This window comes from Zea mays, chromosome 2, assembly GCF_902167145.1.
Source record: "Zea mays cultivar B73 chromosome 2, Zm-B73-REFERENCE-NAM-5.0, whole genome shotgun sequence".
Classification (NCBI taxonomy): domain Eukaryota; kingdom Viridiplantae; phylum Streptophyta; class Magnoliopsida; order Poales; family Poaceae; genus Zea; species Zea mays.
In genome coordinates this window covers 89,423,595-89,450,076 of record NC_050097.1, presented here as the reverse complement: position 1 = coordinate 89,450,076, position 26,482 = coordinate 89,423,595, and the positions used below count along the sequence as shown (strand labels likewise).

Here is a 26,482-nt window from a genome sequence, read left to right as displayed (position 1 = left end):
CTAGAGAAAAGCCTAGGAAGTGAGTATAGGTCTGATCAACCTAGGCTACATGGGAATCGTGACTCATGGGTAAAGATGTGTCACCTCTGCAGAGTGTAAAACTGATATATCAGTCGTGCTCACGGTTACGAGCGACCTGGACCCTACCATGATAATTGAACTTGAAGCTGGAAATAAATCGTGATCGGTTTTGTTTAAGCGGTATGCTTAAGTGGTTCGCTCAAGAGGTTAAGCTTCATGTTGATGATATATATATATGTTGAAGATTATTGCATATGCTTAAATGGGTTTGGTATATACTTATACCTAGTAATTAAGTATTGATAATAAAATGTTGATTAACTAAAATGCTAACCGCATTAAGTTTTAGCCTTACCTTGTTACCTTGCATTTTTATCCCCCACTTGCTGAGCCTCAACCATAAGTGAGATCACTCTTGCTTAATTTTTGATCAGAAGTTTGCAGATGAAGATATGATGGAGAACTTGATGAATTAGTCTAGTGATACTCCGGTCATCTTCCTATGGAAGGATGTCCATGTTTCATTGTACTTTGATGAATAAAAATTAAGCCATTATGTCTGTTCAAGTGTAATATGTTAATATAATCTTTATTTACGCTTTTATGCATTGTTCTTTAGATATATTACACTCATGATGTCAACATATATGTTAAAATAGATCCTAGCACACATATGTTATGCATTCGGTTTTACCCTTAAAACCAGGTGTGACACGACGCTGCACATCCGAGTAATGCAGCCTGCCCATTTGACTTCACACACAACTGTACAGTTACAGCATTGTACGCAAAAATGCCACCACAATTTGGCAGTGCATTAAGGTTGGAACACTCATCCATACTGATTATACCTCACATGTAACCAGAGATGTAACATTATGGAACCAATCTAAACAGGCTTGTTGCCTAAACCATTAAGGCATAGACCATTCTCAAGCCGGGCTCGGAAAAAACCTATGCTCAACTAATCTCACTTCTCCCAAAGAAAAGTATCTCAAGACAACGCACTGCTTCATGATTATCCTGTTAAGAAAGGTGATTTCTCGTATGAGAAACTCTTCATCAGAAAAAATAATTCAATGTAATTTGTTCTCTGCTTACCATCCTGTTCAAAATTGGCTTAAGCTCAGAATGTTGGGCTGCCAGCAGGCGGAACATCAACAACCTTGCCTACGGCTACCGTCTTCCCTGTAACCATAACGAGGCAAGACAGACCAAATTACTTCACAAGAAAAAGTGACATACAAACATTTTAAATGCAGATAGGAAAAGCATCATAATCCTTATCCTTACTATGTCTAAGTACACAAGTATAGAATCAAGTAAAATAAATGGAATTTTCCATGACCACAAAATAATACCTACATTCCAAATTACAAAATGTCTTGCTTTTCTATATATGTAGCTTTTGCTATGCACTTAGATATATATTATATTAAATCTAGATACATAGTAAAAGCAGTTGGATCTAAAAAAGCTAAACCGTCTTAATAATTTTGAACGGAGGGAGTAACAACCAAAAGGGAAACATAGGATCTCATATGTTACATCATAGATGATCTATACATGAACATGGAATGAAAATATGCTTCCAAGCACGAAAGTTTACCTTCAGTTCTAAGTGTAAACCTTCCAAGCTGTGGGAAATCAGAGAACTTCTCTATGCATATCAAGTTATTCACCTAAATATGAACACACATTACGATCAGCATAGCCTGAAATTAACAGTCAGAACTAACAACAAGAACCCTTTTTAGATGATCTATGAGAATACCTGAATGCGGCAAACAACAATTGCACCATTCTTCACAAAAAGAGGCTTCCTCTTTGGTTTTTTCTTCTTCGGATCTCCTTTCTTTTTCTTCATGTCAATTTCCTCTATGAGTTCAACAATCTCACACTCTTCGACAACAGAGTGGATATGCAACACAGCTTTGTAGCCAGCCGTGAAAATAGCCTAGCACATTCATAAACCATAATGGGAAATAGTTTTCTGACCAATCATCGTTGGCAGAAGAAAAAAAGATATATAATATCCTCTACCTTAGCAAGGAATGGTGAAAACAGTTCAAATTTAATTCTAAAAATATACCTTAAGGGCTACAGAGCCAATTTAGGTCAAATTTCACATATTATACTTTGTTTCAAAGTTTAAACATTTCTAAAATTGCTGCAAGATTACAAATTGTCCGATGGAAAGAATAAGGACAATCTTTCAATTGGATGACTCTTTTGGGTGAGACCAATAAACGCTTTATACGTAGATTCCAAAAAACTGAGGTTAGAGAATCATTGAAAAAAATGAAAGGGGTAAGGCGATAGACCCTAATAGTATCCCAATTAAGGCATGGAGATGCCTAAGGGATACAGCTATAGTATGGAAGGATGCAGCATAATCAAAGATTTAGTCTTGAATAGGAGTGCATGGAAAACTGATATTCCTGTGCCTAAACCTTGACTTCGTGGTTTATGTTGAGATTCTGAGTTTCAACTAGGGATGGCAATGGGTACGGGTATGGGTAAATAACCGCAGATAATTATCCATTGGATATGGGTATGGTGGAATTTAGTATCCACGGGTACGGTTATGAATATATAATAAGGTATCCGCGGATATATTTTTCGCAGGTATGGATATCCAGTATCCATACCCGTTACCCAATGGATATCTGACATGTGGGCCATCCTGATTTAATATATTATCCTAAATTCTCAGTTTTTATTTTTATCCATGACATGTTTGGTGCTGAAATTATCATTTAATGTTGTTGGAATGATAATTGTTTTTGAAATGTGATAAAATTGTTGTTTGATGTTGAATGCTAAAATTGTAGTGGGCGGGCGAGTAACGGGTATCCGACAAATAGTGGATACCCGACGGGTACGGGTATGGGCAGAGATCCATACCCACGAACGTTTATGGGTACGGGTATGGGTTGAGTTTTGTCTTGCGGGTATGGATTCGCGAACTATATACCCGCGTACTACCCACCCGATTGACATCCCTAGTTTCAACTTTAGACTACCCCAACTTGCTTGGAACTAAAGGCATTGTTGTTGTTTGTTTGTTGCGAGATTACAATTGGACTCTAGTTCTTTTGTAATATTATTCAAGAAGCATGATTACTCACATTGTCAAGCAACTCTAAAATCTGTAACTGAGCGATGAATTCATTAACGGCACCAACAGGATTAGCTGCATGGATAGAAATCATTAGATCAAAACATGGCAACAAGGTATAAATGATATAAAGTAAAATAAATTGTACATATTTGCAATTTCGCAGGTGGTATATAATGAATGAAGCATCACAACATTCATGAACAATTGCACGTATAATAGAAAAGAAAAGGTCCCCAAACAAACACTAAAATATTGCCCAGCACAGCCCACAAGACATTACTACCTCTATCCCAAGTTATAGGTTGTTTTGTATTTTCTAGGTACATAGCTTTTGCTATACACCATCCTATACACAATGTCTAGATACACATAGTAAAAACTATGTATCTAGAAAACCAAAACATCCTATATTTTGGAATGGAGGGGGGAACAGTTTAGATGAACACAGAACTCAGTCACTAGAAACTTACCGACACTTGAAAGTACAAAACCAGACATTACATCCTCCTCCTCAACTCCGGACAATTTGACACGAACATTCTCAGCAGGTCCAGCACGACGTACTTTGCTCTCGTCCAAGTTCAAACCAATGACTTTCACATGAGACTGTTAAAGTGTTGTATTGTAAAACTGAATTGGCTCGAGGAGATAAGTGCCAAGTATATTACCGTAAAAGGAATAGGGAAAAATACCTTGTTTGGCATAATCAATAAACTGTCACCCTCTCTGATAGTGCCAGCCTCTATTTTGCCCATTACAACAGTGCCCATATCCTTATATTTATCAATAATCGGCATCCTGCATTGTTATAAATAATAGAAAGAGGATACTTTTAGCACACGATCAAGATAAGTAGTTTTCAACATGATATTACACAAAACCAAAAATATACAAAGATGTTGCACTCATTGCTCAAGACAAGGAACATCCAAATTCTAAAATTTACATAAAACCACAAAAAAATAACACATGACTAATACAAAATTGTTCTCAGGTGTTGTGTGAATAATATCAATAGATTTTCTATGAAAAGTGATTTCACAGCAAACACTTTCAAATGATTACCAAGCTACATATTAGACAATGTGTGTCCAAAGCATTATATACTTCCTGAGTGCAGTATATGAAGTACAAGATAAGAAAAACTATCTAACCTTACTGGACCTTTGGGGTCGCGTAAAGGAATTTCAATACGGTCCAGAACTTCAAAAAGACAAGGTCCATCCCACCAACTACAAATGCTTTTATCCATCCTGGTCTTCATATTGGTTCCCACAAGACCAGAAATTGGCAAGAATTGTACATCTGAAAACAAAGACAATGACAGTTAGACAAAAGGGTTATATATTGACGACCAGGCCATAAAATTCTAAGGGGTCTTCGGCAGGGGGACCCTCTCTCCCCAATGTTGTTCATCTTGGTTATGGATGTATTGTGTTAATTAAGAAGGCAGCTGATGATGGATTGTTGGAGCCTCTAACAGAACATTCAGATGACAACCGTATATCTCTTTATGCTGATGATGTGGTGATCTTCCTCCACCCTGTGGCATCTGATTTTGAGATCACCATGGACATTCTCAGGATTTTTGGTGAGGCATCTGGGCTTAAAACAAATATGGCAAAGAGCAGCGTTTTCCCAATCCACTGTGTTGTTGAAAATCTAGATACCATTCACAACCTGCTGCCATACGTTGTTGCCAACTTCCCTGCAAATACTTGGGGGTGCCTCTAACCTTGAAAAAGCTTGGTAAACAGCACCTCCAACCGTTCATTTTTTTTCTCGAACGCGCAGGAGAACTGCGCATCATTATCAACCGTTCATTGACGAGATTGCAAATCCTCTACCCAGTTGGAAAGCTGGTCTGTTGACCAGAGCTGGAAGATTGATTCTTGTCCAGACTGTTTTGTCTTCAATGACTATTTACTTAATTATGGCCACGGACCTTCCTTCTTGGGCTATCAAAGCAATTGACAAAATCATCAGAAGTTTCCTGTGGAGAGGAAGGAAAGAAGCTATGGGAGGGCATTGTTTGGTAGCTTGGAACAAGGTTACTAGACCAAAAGAATTTGGAGGATTGGGCATCTCAAACCTGCAAAAGATGAGTTGGGCTCTTAGATTGCGTTGGCTCTGGTTGAAAAAAATTGAACCTGGCGAGCCATGGGCATCCTTTAAAATAAATGTGCATCCTTCTGTTAAGGCCTTCTTCTCCGCAGCGATTTCTTCGGTGGTGGGCAAGGGTAGAAACACCATGTTTTGGACAGATAAATGGATTGATTGCCAGAGTTTAAGTCAGCTGGCCCCTCATCTGGTCAAGTTAGTCTCTTCTAGGGCGAAAAAGAGGAGTGTCCACGATGCTCTCACATCAAGGAACACATCAAGGAACTGGGTGCATGACATAAGAGGAGCCATCACTATAAGTTTGGGACCTCACTGCAGACTGGGCCCTGCACCCGAATCAAAAGGATAAGCATATCTGGCTGCTCTCAAACTCAGGGTTTTACTCTGTCAAATCAGCATATGCCGGTTTCTTTCTTGGAGCAACAACTTTTAAACCTTGGGAGAGGATTTGGAAAACTTGGGCACCTGTTAAATGCAAGTTCTTCATGTGGCTTGTGGCTCATGGTCGCTGCTAGACAGCAGACCATCTGGTAAAAAAGGGGCTGCCTCACCCTCAATTCTGCCTGTTGTGTGATCAGGAGGAGGAGACCCTAAACCATTTGTCAGTCTCCTGCGTTTTCTCACGGGAAGTTTGGTTTCAGATTATGAAAGCTGTCGGGTTGCAGCACCTTGCTCCTAGCCATGAGAACTCTTCCTTTGAGGATTGGTGGGAAGGAGTTGCCGCAGTTCCTGTTGATCCAGCATATAAGGGGCTACACAAGGGCCTGAATTCTTTGATCATACTTGGATCTTGGGCCATCTGGAATCACCGCAACCGTTGTGTATTCAATGGTGTGCAGCCTAATTCTAGCATGGTCATCAATTGGGTCAAGCAGGAGTCTCACCTCTAGTATAGGGCTAGAGCCAGTGGTTTATCTTAGCATCCTTACGTTCCAGCGTACCAATCGGTGATCTTTGTTTTAGGGTCTCCATCGTCACCGGTCTAGCTGTTTATATTGTTGTATTTCTACCTATAATCTAGTTTGTGTAGAGTTGTATGAGGTTTCTCTCTTTACCTCACCTTTTCTTCTTAATATAATGATACGCAGCTCTCCCGCGTTTTTGGGGAAAAAAAGATATAATGGAACAAAGCAATTAATAAATAATGAAGCTGTTATGGCCTCTCATTGTGATTTTAGCAAAGCCAACAGTGCAATTAGTTATTCAAACATGAGGCAAATATCAGTTGAAGAAATTTCAATACTGAAGGCACAATTTGGAAGCATGAAAACTAGAACTTCAGTCAGTAGAAATAAATGGCAATAATGAAGCTCAAGCTTGAAAAGAAGTGCCCACAATAATGCATACTTTTGGGCAAAAAAGAAGTGGAATAATACCTACCTTTCTTAACATTGTACCCTGAAGATTTAAGGAATGGAACCATTTTTGCTTCAATCTCATCATACCTGAGAAAGATAACAAATTTGATTATTTTCCTCCAGTTGTACATGTTATGCCAGCAAAAAGATAAGTAGATGGTTTATCCGGTATACCTTTCCTTAGACCATTTAACAGTAGGTTCATCCATCTTATTTATTACAACTACCAGCTTAGCAACACCCAAAGTTTTTGCAAGTAGTACATGTTCACGGGTCTGTCCTCCTCTTTCATAACCTGTTTCGAATTCCCCTTTCCGAGCAGATATGACCTAAAAAGAAATTATATAAACAAAAATAATGGCTAAGTTAAAAAATCAACAAACAGAGACTGTCCTACCAGAACACCAATGTCAGCTTGAGATGCACCACTGATCATATTTGGAACATAACTTTTGTGACCCTGCAAAACCAAATCATTAGATTAAACAAGCACCATATAGAAAACAAGGATTAAGTTCAACCAACCAACAGCTCCTGTAAACAATGCACGGAAAAGTATCAAGAGGTAGTGGCCATCAATCAAGGATTCAAGTACAATAGGAACAGCATATGGATCATTCAACAGTGTATATGGAACAGCATAGGTGTGCAAGATATATTTCCTGAACACAGTAAAAGGTAGCAAGTTCAACAAACACGTTGAGCGCTTGCATGTCTACCCAACAAGTGAGATAGAAATACGGAATGAATTAGCAGTGCTACCAAATTAATGAATTGTTAAATTTTAATTACTCAGACTGCTGATAAAACCTGTACTAATCAATGGCATTAATCTGGAAAAAAGTTAGGAGATGACAGAACACACTTTAAAAGTACACCCAAATTACTAGGCCTCATTTTGTATATGTGAAATTATTTGTCTTGTATATATGCCAGGTTAGCAGAGCCTCTTGTCAGAGAGGCAAGCACACGCACACCCATGCTTGTACTAGTACGTCATGCCCTAAAAGAATCGGAAATCCCCTCTCTTAAAACTGGCCCAAGGGGACATCCTCTTCCCCGAGTTCCTGACTTGCTGTAGTTAACTTTTTTAAATTATTTTGTTTCTCAGAAGTACATTAGTATATTGCACCAAAGCATGTAGTCCACAACATGATCTCCCCGCAATGGTGACACAGGTTTCCTTGTTAACACGTGACAGAGAAGCCAATACTACTTCAACAACAGATGTCTTTATGTCTACAGTCATGAAGGCAAAATTATAGAAGAGAAACAACAAAATAGTGACCTTAAAAGCCAACTATCTATTTTTTCCGTTTGCTCACGTCATTAACCACAATCAGCCAAATGGATTCAGTGGCAATATTAGAACTATAAGTCTATAACAGTTCACGCAATAGGTGCAGTCACCAGGAAGTAACTCGTGGGCAAGCAGATGAGAATAGAACACATACAAAGACAAAAAAATTAAAATTATAAAGTACAATTAAAGTACATGGAGTGCGGGGTTGCATTAGTAACATAGTGAGAACAAATACCGGTGCATCCAAGATAGTGAATCTTGTGTGTTCTGTCTCAAAGTGGGCTCTACCAACTTCAACAGTCTTTCCCTGAACACATGAAAAGAATATGCAAAAGAATCATAAGCATGACAAAAATAACAAAGAGAACCACTAGGCAAGAGAGTTTATCTCGGACTATAATTTTGAAAAGTGCATCAGATTACGCCAACCGAATTAGATAAACAAATGTTATTCAACAAAGGGCACGCTTCAATACCAAAGACAAGTAAAGATTTAACACCAATAAAAATGAATCAGACTCTAGAAACCAAATATAAAATGATACCTTAACCCTTTCTTCCTCATTTGTGTCCATGATGTAAGCCATGTACCTGCAAGTATTTAGATTAGAAATTAAATTAAATCCAGTAACAGTGTGCTTGATGAAAGAGACAAAATTTTGCAACAGATAAATAAGAGCATCCTGATTGTTTATGACCCCCAAGGGCCTTAAAGTGGGGCCGCGTCAGATAAGGCCCATGTTTTTTATGTTTATAGGACCATCTCCAAGAGTTCCCAAAACCCACTCCCAATCTAGTTTTTTTTGGCAAGATTGGGAAAAAAGTGCTCTCCAACAACTCCTTATCTCAACTCTTTCTTTCCACACTTGTAAAAATCGACCACACCATGTGGATATATACATGTGCACCATTGCGCCAATCTCTACTCCTATTAAGAAGCAAAAGGGTGTGTCCACAGGGGGCGAGGCCGTGCCCACGCCCCCGTCTTCCCCGGCAGCGACGCAATCTCACCCCCCCCCCCCACACACACACACACCCGCTGATAGATACAAGTGCCGCCAATCCACCGCCACGCCGCCACCCATGTCGTCTTTCTCCACGTGTTGCCGCCCCACCTCGGTGTCTTGCTTTCCGCGACGCCGCAACAAACTCCGCCTTCAACCATCGTTCTTCTTCCCCGCGACTCTGCACCTAGTGCCGCCTCCATTCTCGCCCTCATCGTGCGCGCCGCCGCCGCTACTGTTCTCCCTGCTCGGATCTGCCCACGAGTTTCTGCTCCTCTCTCGTGCTCCTCCTCTCCATCTCCTGCAGGTGCAGACACTCTGACACGCGCTCTGCCTGGTCGCGCCGCCGCTGGCTCCACGGCCCCTACGTGTCCACACACGACATGTGCCATGTGGTCTTCCCTCCCCATGCCACCACTACTGTCGAGGCCCATCTCCCTGCTCGCCGCCATGGCCGCGTCGACGTGGATCTGTACCCGCGACATGGCTCATCCTGGCCTACAATTCCAATTTCGATTCCTATGGGGAACGTGTTGTGCTGTTGTGAGATCTAGGTGAGGCCATGGTTATCCCGTTTGAAACCATGTTTTCGGGCTTCGAATTTTCCATACCCTTCTCGGGCTTGTTTTCCTTCCCATTCTCAGGCGAGGTCGAGCAACAGAGGACGCTGGCAACAATTAACTTGCCCTCCGGAGCGGAGGGCGAGGAGGCCAAGAAGAGGAAGGAGAGCATGGAGCTGTTCCCACGGAGCGCCGGCGTCAAGGATGATGCTGCCCCTAGGTGCGTACTGCTGCTGCTTCATATCATCTAAATCCATTTCGATTTTGGTTTTGCGCAACAGTTATTAGGTAGTAGCAGAACTCGAACCTAGTTGTCTTAGGTCTCGTCTCGTGGACAAAAGGCCAAGCAATCAATTTGACTCTGGAACATAGTAATCTGAGTTTAATGAGTGTTCATAAGTGGAACATGTTATAAGGGGGTCTAAAATATAGTTAAGCCGGATGGTGAATGACAGAGCATGTTATCTATGAGTAGCATCCTTGTAGTCCAGTCTGTGTTGACATTCCCTGGTCAAAGTTGTATCTTTGTAGTCTTAAGAAGTTATCGTCTTTGTTGAAACACTGTCTTCTGCAAGGATCGACACAATGTTTCCTTTTATCAGGCAAAGCAACCAACATGCTCAGAGATTGTACCTAACGTTTATCATTAACTACCAAGGAATAACAGAAAAACAGAGTAGATAATTGATTTGCTAAGCTGAAGTAGCATTCTATATGCATTATTCTTAGTGTTCATCTATGTAATATTTGTCAGAGAGCAAGAAGATAAAGAGAAGCCTAAGCAGCTCACAATCTTCTATGGCGGGAAGGCGCTGGTATTTGACGATTTCTCCACAGACAAGGCAAAGGATCTGATGCAGCTGGCCAGCAAGGGTAGCCCAGTAGTACAGAACGCTGTTTTGCCTCAACCCTCTGCAACTGCTGCTGTCACTACTGACAAGGCCGTGCTGGACCCAGTCATCAGCTTGGCTGCTGCTAAGAAGCCTACTCACACAGATACTTCTGGTATGAACACTCTCCCTCTGTTTCCATTCTTACTTAGTTGAAGTACTAAAATATGATTGCTGGTCTTTGTTATGCCGATTACTGATCGAAACATGTCTTTTCTTTTGTAGATATGCCTATTATGAGGAAGGCTTCTCTTCACCGCTTCCTTGAGAAGAGAAGGATCGGCAAGTTGCGGTTGCTGTCATTGTTATTTTCAGTAATGGCTACTTCCTTTTTATCATTGTTGTGTTTGGAACTAATTTGTGCACTTCTGTTTTTCTTCAGCCTCGGTGCAAAGACCATATCAAACTGCTCCTTCAGATGTAGCACCAGTCAAGGAGACCGAGAGCCAGCCATGGCTCGGATTAGGACCGAATGCTGTGAAGTCCAACCTGAATCTGAGCTGTGATTCTGAAATATTTGCAAACAGTTTTCTCCTTCATCATCTTCAGATAGTCAGTGTGAAACAATAACATTTCAACCAATTGTTACGAGGTGCTGACATGGGTGTATGGCTAGCTATAAAAAAGGGGTAGGTTACTTTTCAACTCATACCTTTTTCAGGCTTTTGGCTAAGATAAAGTGTAGTGGGCGCCTATGTCATGTGTCTGGCGTACATGCCTAGAGGGGATCTGATCCCACTGATTGGGGATAGGATAGATAGGATCTTGCCAATCTGGGATAGTGATCAATCAGGGAGATCCATCTCACCCTTCCGCTGCCCTAGGCGCTTCATCCAGGCTGCGCCACCACCCTTCCCCTGCGCGCCATAACTAGGTTGTGCCCATCTGCGCGCCGACCCCAGGCCGCGCCATCTCCCTGCGCACCATCACCCGGCCGCCGCCTCCTCTGGCCATGGCTCCTTCAGATCTGCCACCGCCACATGCCGTCGACGACACCGCTGCGCTGACCACAGCTGACCACGAAGCTCGCCTCCAGGCCTCCGCCCGGCGCGATGCCGCCCTTGCCCAGGCTCTCCAGGCGGAGCAGGAGGCGGCCAGCGCTGCCCAGGAGCGCAACGTGGCTGCCGAACGCGTTCGCGCCACTCTCGCACGCGCGGCCCATGCTCGCGCCCTCGCTGCTCAGGTTGCCACTAATGACATCCCCAATGACGACGCTCAGTCCCACATCTCTGAGACAGCGGGTGATGCTAACAAGGGTCTTCACGATGTCATCCTCCTCCACGAGGCCGCTGCCATCGTCAACGTTCACTCCCAGGTCGTTGTTGTCCAGAACATGCGGAGTCTCGTCCACGTCGTGCTCGACCTCGCCACCAACTACTCTTGTTGGCGCGATGAGATTCTCCTCGTCGTCGGCAAGTACTCCCTGGACAGCCACATCCTCGACGATGCTCCCGCGCCTACCTTCCCCGACTAGGCACGCATGGATTGCATTGTCAAGTCGTGGATCTCCGGTTCCATCTCCCCGAAACTTGCCGAGATGGTCATGCCGCGTGGCGCCACTGCCCCCGTCGCCTGGCTTGCCTTGAGAACCAGCTTCTCGACAATCGGGAGACCCACGCCCTCCATCTCGATGTATAGTTCCAGCACTTCGTCCAAGGTGATCTATCCATCTTTGACTATTGTCGTCGTTTCAAAACTATGGCAAATGCCATCGGCGACCTTGGCAAACCAGTCTCCGACCGGACATTGGTCCTCAATGTCTTGCGCGGCCTCAGTGACCGCTTCTCCGACATCGGCCGCCATCTTCGCCTCGATCGCCCCTTCCCCACGTTCCACGACGTCCCGCCACTCTTCCGTTGGAGGAGCTCACGATGGCTCATCCACGTTTGCTTCGTCTGCCGCCCTCGTGGCGACCTCGGGGCGGTCGGTAGCGGAATGTGGTGGCGCTAAGCAGTGTGCCCTCACCGATAACAAGAAGGGGAGCGCCTTCCTTACCACCACTGTCGTAGAGTTGGAGTTCGTTGCCCATGGGACACGCACCATGCTCGCACTTGGAGACAACAGGCCGACGCGATTGCTAATGGTCGTCCGACTAGGCGAGGTCGTGCCCCCGTGTGCTGAGGTCAACCACCACCAAGGCTGCCCCGAGCGTCTGTCGGCGCACCTCCTGCAGTCGTCGGCGCACTAGGAGGCCACGCATCGTAGCCTACAGCCGCACCGCCGCAGACGCACCCACCACTGCTAGGAGGCAGCGTGCCGCCACCTGTAGCTGCGTCGTCGATGCCCGGATGCTATCCACGCCCCGTAGAAGACGCCATCGCAGTGCTGCTGTGGTGGCCCAGGCATGGGGGCGATGAACGATGGGATCAATGAAGGAGTGGTGGGAAGCAGCCCCGGACTGTTGCTCTCCACGGCGGTCAGGAGCCTACTGGCCAGTTGTGGCGGCGGCCAGTTGAACGGCTGCAGAAAAGGGTCGGGCACCGAACTCGCAGGCAAGACATGCGGCGTAGAGAAGACCTCTGGGATGACTGGAACCGACGCTGGAAGGGCTCGAATGCCCCCGCACCATGGTAGGCCATACTATAGCAGGGGTGGCGCAGAGGGCAACGATCGTCTCACAACGGCTGCCAAGGGCAGGGAGGGCACCGCAGCGGGCGCGATGGGGATGCCCCCATAGTCGAGAAGATCGTAGGGGAAATCTTGTGCAACGGAGGGGAAGACGTGGGACGACAATGAATAATCGATCACGACCGAGGACACGGACTGGACGTCGATCGCCCCCAACCGGACGGTCAGCATCGACAAGAGGTTGATGATCAACATCTGGGAGTCATGCACCTGTCGCTGGAACGCCATGAAGGAGTCCTACGACACGGGAGCAGTGGGCGACATGCTGGTGGCGGCTGCCCCGGAGGTCGCCGAGATGGTGCCCATCGCCGGGGAAACAGAAAGTTGGGGAGGGTCGTCCAACATCCTAGGATCCGTGAGGTCTACGATACCAGATGGTTAGGATCAGGATCTGGTGGGTTGATAGGATTGCGGATCTGGGAGGCCGGCCGCAGAGCTTCGCCCACGGCCGGCAAGAGAGAAGGGATTTTCTTCTAATCTCTTGCTTATGTTCAATTGATACAATCTCTCCTTATATAGAGAGGATTACTTGACCTCTAAGCGCTAGATCTAATCTTATCCCAAACTAGCCTTATCTTTATCTAACCTACCTGAGGGGCATGCTGCAGTACCGACGTCATTGTATTGGGCCCTCTTGGGCCCTGACACTAACAATTGTAGATATTTAAAGCATATCTCATCAACAGATGCATTTTTTCATTCATTCAAAGAAAGTGTTTGTCCCCGGTATACAGCAATTGTCAAAAAAATTGTTACCTTCTTATAAGTCAAATAAAATGTTTTCCATGCTATATAAGTAGTAAATAGTCACACTCATAGCGAAGGCAAGAATGCAATGGTTATTTACAATTCAATGCAACAAGTATATGTAGGTTCATTCTAAGCACAGTTCATATATTACTGTTTGCACTTCACAAGATAATTAAAAAAAGTGAGAAGAGAGGAATCTAGAAGAAAAATACAGTAGTGTGCATGTAATGAAACAGAAACAGACACACAAAAATAGCATGTATTTTATCAGTAATATAAACAGTGGTCTCCTGATATCAAAATGCATCATGGTTAAACTCAAATACTCAACTTTGCAAATAGCCACACGAGCCTCAAGAGTTATTTACAACAAAAATGAACTACTCACCAGCTTTCCCGACTTTTATCCTTTGCTTCCTTCTCATACTTCTGGATGGTCCTATCATCAACTTGACCACTCAAAAACAATATTTGTCCTCCAGTAGTTGATTTTCCAGCATCTGGATCCATGCAACAATGAAGTTAATATTACCATATTATTTATGACCTTTAACAAATGTCAGCACCCATGAAATAAACCACAACCATTGTGATTCTTAAATACACCAGTCAGGAACAATAAGTAGATAATACAAAAATATAACTGGAGCAAGACAGAAGAAGCTAACAGCAAAGAATTCTAAGCAGACATATCACCTACTGAAGTGAATAAACTTAGCCAACTTGCTCGGAACCTGAGAGGCTGATAGCCTGATACACATAATCTGGCACTATTTCCCGTTTTCATAGAGCTAGAGCTTGATGAAACAGGGTCATAATGATCACAAATAGAAGAAAAAACTTCCATCTTGAAGCATTCAAGGTGGAGGGAAGATGGAGACAAGGGAATATGTCATGGCAGAGGGGAAGTAATAGCTGGAATTAGAAACATGAGCCACAAAACGGACTATTGAGTTATTACTGATGACTGTAGTTCAGCTGCTGTAAATCAATTAAAGCAACCTTTTACTGGAGAACCCTTAATTGACACTTTAGTTCAGACTTCTCAGCAGTAGGTGACTTACAAGGATCCAAAATACACTAGGCATTCTCTAGGCGGTAACTTCACCTAGCACTCAGAAGAAAGGATACCAGACCAGTGGCACCACCTACCACTTAGGAGAAAGTGTTAGAGTGGACACGCTAACCAGTTCAACCCAAAAGCTTAAGCCGTTAGGAGAAGGTATGCAATCTAGTGTTTACAAGTCATCCGACTAATCGCGATTAGTCGGGCTAGACGCCTAGAAGAGGGCGATTAGGAGGACGACGCGATTAGGATTTCAAGCCGTCCTAGTCGTCCGACTAGTCGTCGACCTGGGCGATTAGTCGTCCGGTCGAAAGCGTCCTGGTCGTTTCTTGTCGCCACAATTTTGGTACTGGGTTTAACTTTAATTTTTGGCCCATCTACAGTAGCATATATGTTGCCCTGCCCCTCCAGCAGTAAACCAGCCGCCAACAGTAAACCCTCCCAGTCGCCAGCTATAATCCCTTCCAGCCGCCAGCAGTAAACCCTACTCCTCTATCCTCTCTGCCGATGTCCAACTCCAGGCCTCGAGCCACCGGCGTCCAGTGCTCCATTCACCGGCGACTGCTCCTGCTCCAAGTGCTCCGGCGTCTGCCACCGGCGGCTGCTCCTGCTCCAAGTGCTCTGACGTCTGCCACCGGCATCCAGTGCTCCGACGTCTGTCACCGAGTCAAGAATTCGAGATAAGCTCGTCATCTGAAGGTAGCACCTGCTCTCCCTTCTATGATTATCTCCCAGTCCCCCTTCCCTCTATTACCACTGGTAGCACCTGCAGACCTGCTCCCCAACAGGTTTTACACTTTTACTGAATTACTGCTAGTCTACTACTAATTATGCCTATATTATTGCAGAAATGCAGTGCTTATATAGTTAATATATAGTTATATACATATACATATGTGCATAAATCTATAGGACGACTAACAGACGACCAAAGGTCGACCAAGACCGATTAGTCGCCCTAATCGTCGCCCTAATCGTGATTAGGCGCCTGGTCGCTGCTCTAGCTCGACCAGCTGGTCGCCCGACATGTAAACATTGATGCAATCCACTTATACACTTCAACATCCCCACTCACGTGCAGCCAAAGAGGAAGGCGCAAACATGGAAATAAATTAGCTGAGGCACAAATAAAGGCTCTGTCAGAATCACTGTTTTCAAGTCGTCCGACTAATAGTCATCCAAGTCGGTTTGGACCAATTGCGATTAATCGCCCAAGTCATCCGATTAATCGCGATTAATCCCTGAAGCCTCCTAATAAGTAGTGGATTCAATAATTGCCACACCAGCTCATGGAAAACTATAGTGATCTGGAGGTTCAATGGTACCACGGTCACGAAGACGATATCCTTGATTAAAAACATCATTAGACTCAGTATTGTTAGTACAAGAATCAGGTACAGGATCAGTATCAGGACCAGTAGTAGGAATAGAGCGGGAACGACGAATGTAGGTTTGGATGACAAGTGGTTTGGAAGAGTAAGGTGAAGGTGACGTGGAGGTGGAAGGTGGTGTTATAGGAATGAGGACATCGGGTGTGGATGTAGAAGATGGTTCAGATGAAAAATCAGGAATGGAAGGAAGACACATGAAGAGGTGGACTCTGTGGGATAATATGAGTAGTGAGTGGACTGGTTGTGAAAGAAGGGGCGATTTTCATTGAAACTCAAATCTCTAGAAATACGAATACGACGAGTAGATGGATCATAACAACGATAGCCTTTGTGTTCAGGACTGTATCCAAGAAAGACACACTTGACAGATTGAGCAGTCAATTTGGTCCACTCACGTGGCGGTAACAAGACATAACGCATACATCCAAACACTCTAAGATGATCATATCGTGGAGGTGTCCCAAAAAGAACTTCATCATGTGTTTTGCCAGAAAGTTTAGATGATGGTTGTCTATTAATGAGATACACAATGGTAGAAACAGGTTCACCCAAAAGTGTGAAGAAACAAAAGAAGATATCAAAAAAGTGTGTGCACTCTCAATAATATGACGATGTTTGCGTTCAGCAACACCATTTTGGACATGAGCACTAGGGCAAGAAAGTTGAACTATAGTACCCTCTAAGGTCAATATCAGGTGAAAATTATCAGATAAAAATTCACCACCAGGATCAGAACGAAAAAATTTAATAGTAGCAGAAAACTGGGTGTGAACCATGCGAGCGAAGGACTTGTAAATAGAAGTCAATTCCAAGCGGCGTTTCATGAAGTAAATCCAAGTATAACAAGAATGATCATCAATAAAAATGACATAATATTTATGACCACCTTTTGAAACAAAAGGAGCAGGACCCCAAACATCAGAGTGAATAAGATCAAAGGGTCTAGCATAATGTGAATCACTAGTAAAATATGAAAGTTGTATTTGTTTTCCAAGGTGACAACCTTTACAATGAAAACTAGACTCAACATGTGTAGGACCTAAACATCCTGACTTTATTAGAGTAGACAGACGAGATCCACATAAATAACCAAGACGATGATGCCATTGGGCAAAAGACGTCGTGGGACCGGAAGCAACAAGCACATGAGCTGGAGAGGTATGGTATGAAGGAAGACGCAAGGTGTCCAAGATGTAGAGGCGAGGCGAAGATTTACGGCGACGGCCAATCCCAATCACATCCTCTGTGTGTCGATCATGTACAAAACAAGATGAGTCATCAAATCCAACAAAACAATTGTGATCTGTAATTTGGCCAACTGATAGTAGATCCATGGATAACTCAGGTACAGAGAAAATATTTGGGACAGTAAAATTAGGATTGGAAAGAGAACCCTTGTGGGTGACATGACATAATGTACCATCAGCAGTCTGAACGAAAGTACCCTTGGTGACAAGTGTAGTAGACGCCAGCCGCAACTGATCAGATGTCACATGAAATGAAGCTCCAGAGTCAAGAACCCAAGATGATGACAAAGCACCAGGAGATGAAGTAGCAGCAACAGCAACTGAGCCTCTAGGAGATGGTCATGTACCACGACCACGAGTAGCACGGGGGGCATGAAAATCAGCCAATTTCTCTGAAAACTTAGCAAAGTAGTTCTCAGACCGATGAGTGGTCTTTATGCAATGCTCACACGACTGAAAAGAGGTGCTCCTAGACTTCTGAGCAGCGGCCAACACACTGTGAGAACCCACACCAGTGATAGAAGACATGGACTTAAGAAGAGTCTCTTCAGCAAGTAATTCATAAAACTCCTAAGCCATGGTGAGTATCAGAACTGTGAAGCAACCTTGCACGAAGAGAATCAAATTCAGGTTGAACTCCCATAACAAATCTGTAGGTAAAGAACTTCTCAATGAACTTATGGGTTGGGCAAGGCACAACTGTACAAGCAAGCACCATGGAGGTCAATGCACTCATAAGACGATCAAAAGCTGAAAAATATTCATCAATGGACATATCATGTTGCTCAATGACTTGAGTCTGTTGCATAAGGGTATGTAAAAGTGCACCACTGTCCTGAACAAAACGGTCCTTCAGATGAGATTGGATATCCTTAGCAGTTGTGAATTTGGATAGGCTTATAATCATAGTTGGTTTAGTGTTATTGACCATTTCAGCCATTACCTTGCCATCATTGATTTGCCAAGTCTTGATTGCAGCAGCATTGCTTCTATCAGGTGCTAAAACTGGTGAATCTTCAGTCAAATGAAATAGTAAATTGCGACCTCTTAATGTAGTTTTGCTCATCAAGCACAATATTGATAACAATAGTGTTGGCCGACGTATTGAAGGTCAAGAAAACACTGAAGAATAACAGATCTGAGAAAATCTGGCGTGGTGGTACCAAGATCCCTGACAGGTGCATCAGATGAACAATGGACAGTTGCAGGGTGGAGCAGACCACAGACGTGCAATGGGGACGCCGGCTGCAGCCTGGACGAACAAGACGATGTTGCAGATCGCGCGGACTCCCAACAGATTTGGATTGGCTGGACACCTAGCAGTGGCCGAGGAGGGAGAGGGCGCCGGTCTAGCAGACGAAGGAGGCGTTGGAGGGCGTGGGCGCAGACTTCTTAGCAAAGCAGACGGGCGCAGAATCCCAGCGCGGATCTGGCCGGCGCGGGCTGGAGGAGCACGGATCTAGCCGGCACATGCTGAAGGAGACGAGTGTGGGCTCCCAGCGGAGCTGGCCGGCGCGGGCTTGAAGCTCGGAACAGAGGCACAGACTAGACGATGGCGGCCGGGAAGGGCCGCAACGAGTCGCGACGGCGACGGGGGAAGGCCGTGACGGCGGCCAAGGAACGAAAGGAAGGTCGCGACGGCCGGCCAAGAAGGGTCGGCGGCTGAAAAAAAATTAGAAAACCCTAATCGTAACCTGCTCTGTTACCATGTTACTAACCTTGGAATTAACGATTGATAACCAGTCCCTAAGGACTATAGATTATATATAAGCAGTAGACCTAGGCCTAATGGGCCTTAACACCCACCACTACGCAATCATGCATCAGACAAAGTCAATACTTACATAGGAACAGATCAATCAATTAAGTATTCTAATAAGCACCAACCTACCTAACAATAAGATAAAAAGGGCAAACCCAGTGCTGGCGGCTCCCACATGAGTGGGGTTTGGGGAAGGGATAAAGTGAGGCAAGCCTTCCCCCACAAATGTGGAGAGGCTGCTTCAAACCCGTGACCTAGTGACTCAGTGATACAGCTCTCACCACTGCGCCAGGCCTGCCCTTCTACCTGACAACAAAATAGGCAGTGATGAAATTGAACTTACCAACATGGCCGATGAAAACCACGTTCAAGTGTCTTTTTGTTTCATCTACATCGTCTTCAACCACATGAGCACCTTCTTGAGTAGCAACTGCACCGATAGTAAAGTAGAGTTGTATAAGAGTTCGTATAACAATAACAAAAAGACTACAGGCCCAAGCAGTATCCACTATTTTTGAAATGTAATAATAAAATGCACATCAGATAAATAAATATGACTCAGTTTCTGTGCAGCAACATGAAGCAAAAGCTCAAACCATCTTCAGATGAAAATACCCAAACATCAAAATACAACAAAACCTAGGGCTGGATCAACAGCCTCTCTAGAAAATTTCCTTGAAGTTCAATGAAAGAAGTACAATCAACATCAACATCAACATAGCCTTTTAGTCCCAAGCAAGTTGGGGTAAGCTAGAGTTGAAACCCAACAAGATGTCACCAAAAGGAGAAAGAGAGAGAAAGGGGAGGGGAAAAGCTTTTGAGAGCACTAAAAGGAAAAGGACCTAATCACGGTTCGGACACGTGGATAGCTTCTTTCCAAGCACTTCTATCCAAACACAACTCCATTGGGATATTCCATTCCTTCAAGTCCCTTTTGATTGCCTCCTCCCATGTCAAGTTTGGTCGATCTCTACCTCTCTTCACATTAAGCCATGCCTCTATGCACCGGTGCCTCTGGGATCTCCGGTGGACATGCTCAAACCATCTCAACCGGTGTTGAATAAGCTTTTCTTCAATTGACGCTACTCCTAGTCGATCGTGTATGTCATCATTTCTCACTCAACGCAACATACGCATCTCTACAACACTTAGTTGTTGGATATGTCGTCTCTTAGTAGGCCAACACTCAGCCCCATATAACATAGCAGGCCTAATCGTTGTCTTGTAGAACTTGCCTTTCAACTTCTGTGGCATTCTCATGTCGCATAGGACTCCCGATGCTTGACGCCATTTCGTCCACCCCGCTTTGATTCTATGGCTAACATCTTCATCGATATCACCATCTCTCTATAGCATCGATCCCAAATAACGGAAGGTGTCCTTTGGTACTACCTGGCCTCCCAAAATTACATCTCCATCCTCACTAATTGTAGTACCAAAGTCACATCTCATATACTCAGTTTTGGTCCTGCTAATTCTAAATCCTTTTGATTCAGGGGTCTGACGTCATAACTCTAACTTTCTAATTACTCCTTTCTGGCTTTCATCTACTAGAACTACATCGTCAGCGAAAAGCATACACCAATTGATATCTCCTTGTATATCCCTCGTGACCTCATCTATCAGTAAGGCAAATAGATAAGGGCACAAAGCTGAACCTTGATGTAGTCCTATGTTAATCGGAAAAACATTTGTATCACCATCAGTTGTTCAGACGCTAGTCGGCTCATCAATAAAAAAGTTAAATTATTGCCATGGAGAAAATTAAGGTTGTAATTAACCAAATTTGCTTGAAATTGTGAGCAAGGTACAAAATTAGAAAAGGGATTTCAATAACAATGATAGGACTAGAGAACATAAACAAGGAAGTATTTAATACACACCATTTGTTTTAAGCTCCAAGGATTGCAGAGATGATTGAATTTCCTTGACACCTGAAAGTACATGTCCAGGTTACCACATAGCAACAATTTTATTATGCATGCCACTTTCCATCAAAAAAGTGAGAACTATAAACATAGATCCAAATAGTTGGCCTCATTAAGTGAAAAGGCATTTCAGCTATTTCTCTATAACAACGATCCATGAACAGAGGGATAACATAAGAATTTCTTGTTATTAGACTTGACAAACTAAATAGATTGAACTTTCCAGTCAATCAATGAGAAAGGGAACACAGGCCATAAACAGCTTGGTATCTTGCAAGCCCAGGACACAGCAATAAGACATTCAACATGTTCATTAGGGTAAAGAAACACCATTGACCCAAGATTGAAGATCTTAGTTGTATGTATCTACTGTGAATCATTTCTTCAGAAAGGCGAAAATGTCTTATGGGCAAAGGCAAAGAAGCAATTAAACTGAATCAGCCCCCCCTAAATTATATTGTAGGAACAAAAAACATGCAAAGGGGAGTGAGCCTCCTATGTCTGGTTCCAAATTTATCCCATGCATAAGAAACAGTTTTTTGTATGCTCGGAACAGGACTAACCCATGTTTTCTTGCAGGAGCAATGGAAAAAAAAACTTAAGAATATATTGCGCTGTCAACACTAGATTTTATACATGGAACTTGGCCACCTATTGTGGTTTCTAAAGGATATGGAAATTTCTATGCAAGCCAACAAAAAAGGCAGAGAACTACCCTGTAGGAGCGCTACTGCCGCTACATAAATGTTGAGGAACAGAATGTCAACCCACTTCTTGTTTTGCGCAAGGAAACATAGAATTAGTGGTTCAGTCTTATCCATGGCACCAAAAGCCTAAATAAATTTTTTGTTTACTCTCGAATAAACCTGACACAGAACCCTAGCATCTAGTTTATGGCCTGGGCATCCAATAAAACTCTGGACACGTCTAGGTGGTGTGTGTAGGCGTGGGGGTGCTTAAGTGGTGCAAAAACACGAAAAAGCGGTGGCCTGGTTGGTTTTGTGGGCTGTTGACCGCACCGGCTGGTGGGCAAGAAAAAAGCACGCAGAAGAGCCAGTGAAAAGGGAAACAGGACGTGCAGGGATCAAAATGGCATGTCCCTTCACTACTACTTTGCAAGTTTGCAAGGACTGGAACCAAAATTGCCTGAATGTGTTATAATTTCTTCTGAAATTTAAATCGGGCATCTATCTGAGCCATATGTTGCCAGAAAAATACAATAAAAATATATAAAAAAGCACAAACGCTTAATCGTGTTTAGTCACTTAGCGTATTTTGAAAACTTAGGGGCTGTTTGGTTCGTGCCTAAATGTGCCACACTTTGCCTAAGGTTAGTCGTTCGAATTGAAGAACTAACCTTAGGCAGAAAAGTTAGGCAAAGTGTGACAACTTAGGCATCAAACCAAACAGGCCTTTAGTCTTATCGAACATTGAGTGGGCTAGGAGGAATATATTTTAACATGTTTGTCTATGGCAGGCATGCTGCATAAGAGGAACATGAAGCAGATCAGTGGAGCTGTGCTTTTATTTGCTGGGTTCTAGCTGTTGCTGCATGAGGATGAGAGGTACAAGGGTCTTGGAGGAGCATGTTGCAGTCTATATGAACCACAAGGTGCACACAAATGGGTAAAGGAGCAACTATTGCACCTCAGAGATAAGAATTTCGAACCATATTTGTCGCAAGTTCCCTTGCTCTAATGAAAAAATCTCAATGGATTTTCCATTCATGAAAATGAGCAGTGCCCTAAAAGTTGGTCACATGACATTCTTAGGAGCTAGACAACACCCTTCCCCTATGTGCTTAATTGTTACATAACCTTCCTAAGCAACACCACACTTCATCAGCCGCTCTTTTGGAAATTGCACATGCATCGCTTTAAGGTGCCGTTTGGTTCACGAAATGTAACATAAATGGTAATGGCAATGATTTACACTCGAATACTGGTGGTAACAAGTTTGAATAGGCCGGTATCAATTTCTAGTGTGGTATCTAATTACGGTTGGACTTAAACAAACATAATTTAAAGTTATTTGTTACCATTACGTTACAAATATGTGAACCAAATGACACCTAAATGTTGTCTGATCACGCAAAGATATTTGGAAACTGCAAATGCATGGATTAATTGTTGTCTGATCAAGCACATGGCAACAATTAAAGGACGGCTCATTAAATCACAATTGCAAACCGACAAAAGAAACAGAAGCACAAACTGCTATGGTACAAACTATAGGCCTATGGATGGCCGTCAACTTAATCATCGAGAGACACATAAACCACAAGCATATCATGCTGAAACAACAGCTACTCAAGAATCTTGAGTTACACCTGGCTACAGTAGCTGGCTTGAATCAGGTAAATCTAGCAGCTGAATTTCGTTTCGAACAAATTATACACACAATCGAACTAGCAGAGATCCCTGCCACAACATAACCTTCATCGCCCTAATATGTTTCCCGCCGTAGCAAACCAACAACCCCAATAAACGACACTCTGGCCCTCATAAACCCTACCCTACGCGTAATCGAGCGCGCTAGCAATACGGATCGGCGCTTAAGAGGTTTAGATCCAAGCAAATAAGCTAAGCAAGTAAGCCGTATAACAGCACGAGCGAAAGGTAGGTAGGTACTAGGTAGGGCCGAGAAGGGAACCTTCTGCCGCGACCGCGGCCGAGGGCGCGGGCGCGAGCGGGGCATCAGCGCCCGAATCTGCCGCAGTTAGCTCCGCAGCGGCAACGCCAGATTCAACGGACATGGGCTCCGCGTCGTCGCGAGCCCAATCATCGACGGTGGCGACCTCCGGTGGCGGGACGGCGTGTGGTGGGGCCTCGGCGTGCGCATCGTGCTCCATCCCGCGATGCAAGTGCAAGTGGAGCTCGAGGTGGCGCGGCAGCGGTGGAGAGACACTGCTGGACTGGGCTCGGCGGTCTAGGGTTTTTTTTGTGTGTGTTCGGCGATTGTGTTTCGGCGAGTTGGGGTGGGCGGTGGCTGATACCTGATGAGAGGTTGCCGTGACCTGCGCGTGTTTTTAGCGACAAAGTTTCATCGGCGAACTTGTGCGTAGACTGGATTGTGCCATCCGTCGGCACCTTTGATTGCCTGGTGTGCAAGAGCATCTCGAACGAATTATAAATCTCAAAACAGCGAGATATTGGGACATATAATTATAAATTGGAATTATTTTTTTCTAAATTCTACTAAATATGTGTCCGCACTGCGATGAAGTAAAAATTTGTATGAAACATAAATATGTAATGACAAATGTTACTATGATATGCAAAATTTGTGTGGTAAACATTATCAACATCGAAAATTAGCTCCATGTACTGTTGTTGCTAGCCTCAGGCGAGCCGTGACTGCGTGTCCCGCTCGGAGTTGGCCTTGGGCAAGTTGTGACTATGCCTCTCGCCCGAGGTTGGCCTCGCGAGCCGTGACTGCGTCTCCTGTCCAAGGTTGGCCTCGTGAGCCGTGATTGTGTCTCTCGTCCGAGGTTTGGTCTCGAATGAGCCGTGACTGCGTCTCCTGTCCGGGGTTGGCCTCGGGTGAGTCGTGACTGTGTCTCCCGTCCGAGGTTGGCCTCATGCGAGTCATGACTGCGTCTCCTGTCCGGGGTTGGCCTCAGGCGAGTCATGATTGCGTCTCCTGTCCGGGGTTGGCCTCGGGCTCGAGGTTGTCCTCCTTATCACTATTTTCCCCCTTCCAATCAAACCGAACTCGAGAACTCTTAATTGACTGCTACAAAATTAAAATCTTGGGAATTATGGCGGGAAATTGGAGCTCACCTTCGTGACCTCACAATCGTGTGGTGTAGCTGTGGTCGGCGACCAACAAGTTTGCGAGTAGGATCGGTTCAGGGGGGTTCGGGATAGTGTACTACAGGAAGCTGAGTGATGGAAAAGAGATTGCGGTTAAGGTGCCTAGCAACAATTTGTACCAGGGAAAAAGTAATTCTCAAACAAGGTGGCCTTGCTCTCCACGATACACCACAAGAACCTAATGGCGCCGCACCGCCGAGGGAGCTTCCTGTTTCGACCGATGGGAGCTCTCGCGGGCGCAACAATGCAAGGTGTCGTGTTGGAGGCTTCCCTGCTCGCACTTGTGTGCCTGAAAGTCGTCTAGAGGGGATAAATAGGCGAAACCTGTAAATTATAAACTTTGAATATGAACTTCACCTGGGGTTAGGATTAGAAACAAATGATAATGAATATGGAGTGCGGAAGAGAGTTCTTCTTGCTATGAGTTGCTCAATCAATACGGATAACTTTGGTAGCTAACTCAAAAGGTTGTGAGCAAGAGAACTTAGAGAGAGAGGGGAGGAAGAATCAAATCGTAAGGTGAAGATCAACACAAATGAACACAACGATTTGTTTCCTAAGGTTCGGTCCAATGAACCTACTTCCCGTTGAGGAGGCCACGAAGGCCGGGTCTTTTTCAACCCTTTCCCTCTCTCAATCGATCACTTAGACCTGTTAAGTGCTTATTCTTTATCTCAAGAATCAATAAGATCCCGCAAGGACCATCACACGCTTAGGTGTCTCTTGCTAGCTTTACAAGTCACTAGAGAGTTTAGAAGGAGATGAAGAAAGCACGATTAAGAAAACCAAACAACAAGAGCAACAAATGAAACATGAATCACACTCTCTCAAGTCACTAATCACAGTTGATCACTTGTCTCAATAGTGGCACTTGCAGAGGATTAGAAGCTTTGAATGTGTCTTGGAATGAATTCATTGCTCTTGTATTGAATGTGTATGAGTGAAGTGCTTGGGTTGAGTGAATGGAGGTGGTTGGGTTTATATTTATAGCTACCACTCACTTCCTAGTCGTTGCCTTCTTGTAACACCCTGAATTTGAGGGGTATAAAATTTCTTTCTTATTATCATCCAAATTCAGGTGTTACTCTTCTCTCTCTCACTCTAGTTTCTATCTCTCTCTAGTTCCTCTCTCTCTCTCTCTTTCTTTTTTGGTTAGGGTTAGCTTAATTAGTGAGGGTATTAATTTTATTTTTTTGACAAAACATATGAGTCATGAAATGTTGCATCATGTTGAGTACCAAATATTCTTTGAATTGTTGCACATGTTTGATTTGGTTTAAATTTGAATTGAAAACCCTAGAGAAAATAAATAGAAAAGGCATTAGAAATTCTCTGGAAATAGAAAAACCCATTTCAGCCCAGTCAGCCCATTAAGCCCAGCCTCTCGCGCCCGTGCCCACGCGCCCTCGGTGCCTGACAGGCGAGTCCCGCGTGTCGGTGCCAGCCTTCGCGCTCTCCCTCTCGCTACCTAGTGGGCCAGCCCTGTCGGCGCCGTTCCTTTCGCACGCGCGCCC

General features: G+C 44.2%; 1 protein-coding gene across 1 annotated transcript; it reads right to left on the bottom strand.

Annotated features, from left to right (window-relative positions):
* Positions 1-669: 669 nt before the first annotated feature.
* LOC103646667 (eukaryotic peptide chain release factor GTP-binding subunit ERF3A) lies at positions 670-24,271 on the bottom strand. Its single transcript, XM_008671370.3, has 17 exons — positions 23,806-24,271; positions 21,109-21,159; positions 19,569-19,655; positions 14,148-14,259; positions 8,473-8,518; positions 8,163-8,234; positions 7,022-7,084; positions 6,799-6,953; positions 6,647-6,711; positions 4,300-4,450; positions 3,838-3,943; positions 3,616-3,751; positions 3,153-3,217; positions 1,796-1,978; positions 1,631-1,703; positions 1,123-1,209; positions 670-1,044 (listed from the first exon to the last, which is right to left on the bottom strand). The coding sequence occupies exons 1-16, from the start codon at positions 24,002-24,004 to the stop codon at positions 1,148-1,150; spliced, it is 1,626 nt and encodes a 541-aa protein (XP_008669592.1). The 5' UTR covers positions 24,005-24,271; the 3' UTR covers positions 670-1,044; positions 1,123-1,147.
* Between the last annotated feature and the right edge of the window lie 2,211 nt (positions 24,272-26,482).

Excerpts from the sequence above, each read along its gene's own strand:
- LOC103646667 (XM_008671370.3), bottom strand. The coding sequence starts at position 24,004 with ATGGAGCACGATGCGCACGCCGAGGCCCCACCACACGCCGTCCCGCCA. Across the intron at positions 6,954-7,021 it reads AAGCTGACATTGGTGTTCTG|GTCATATCTGCTCGGAAAGG; the intron begins GTAGGACAGTCT and ends ATTTCTTTTTAG. Across the intron at positions 3,752-3,837 it reads TATTGATTATGCCAAACAAG|TCTCATGTGAAAGTCATTGG; the intron begins GTATTTTTCCCT and ends ACACTTTAACAG.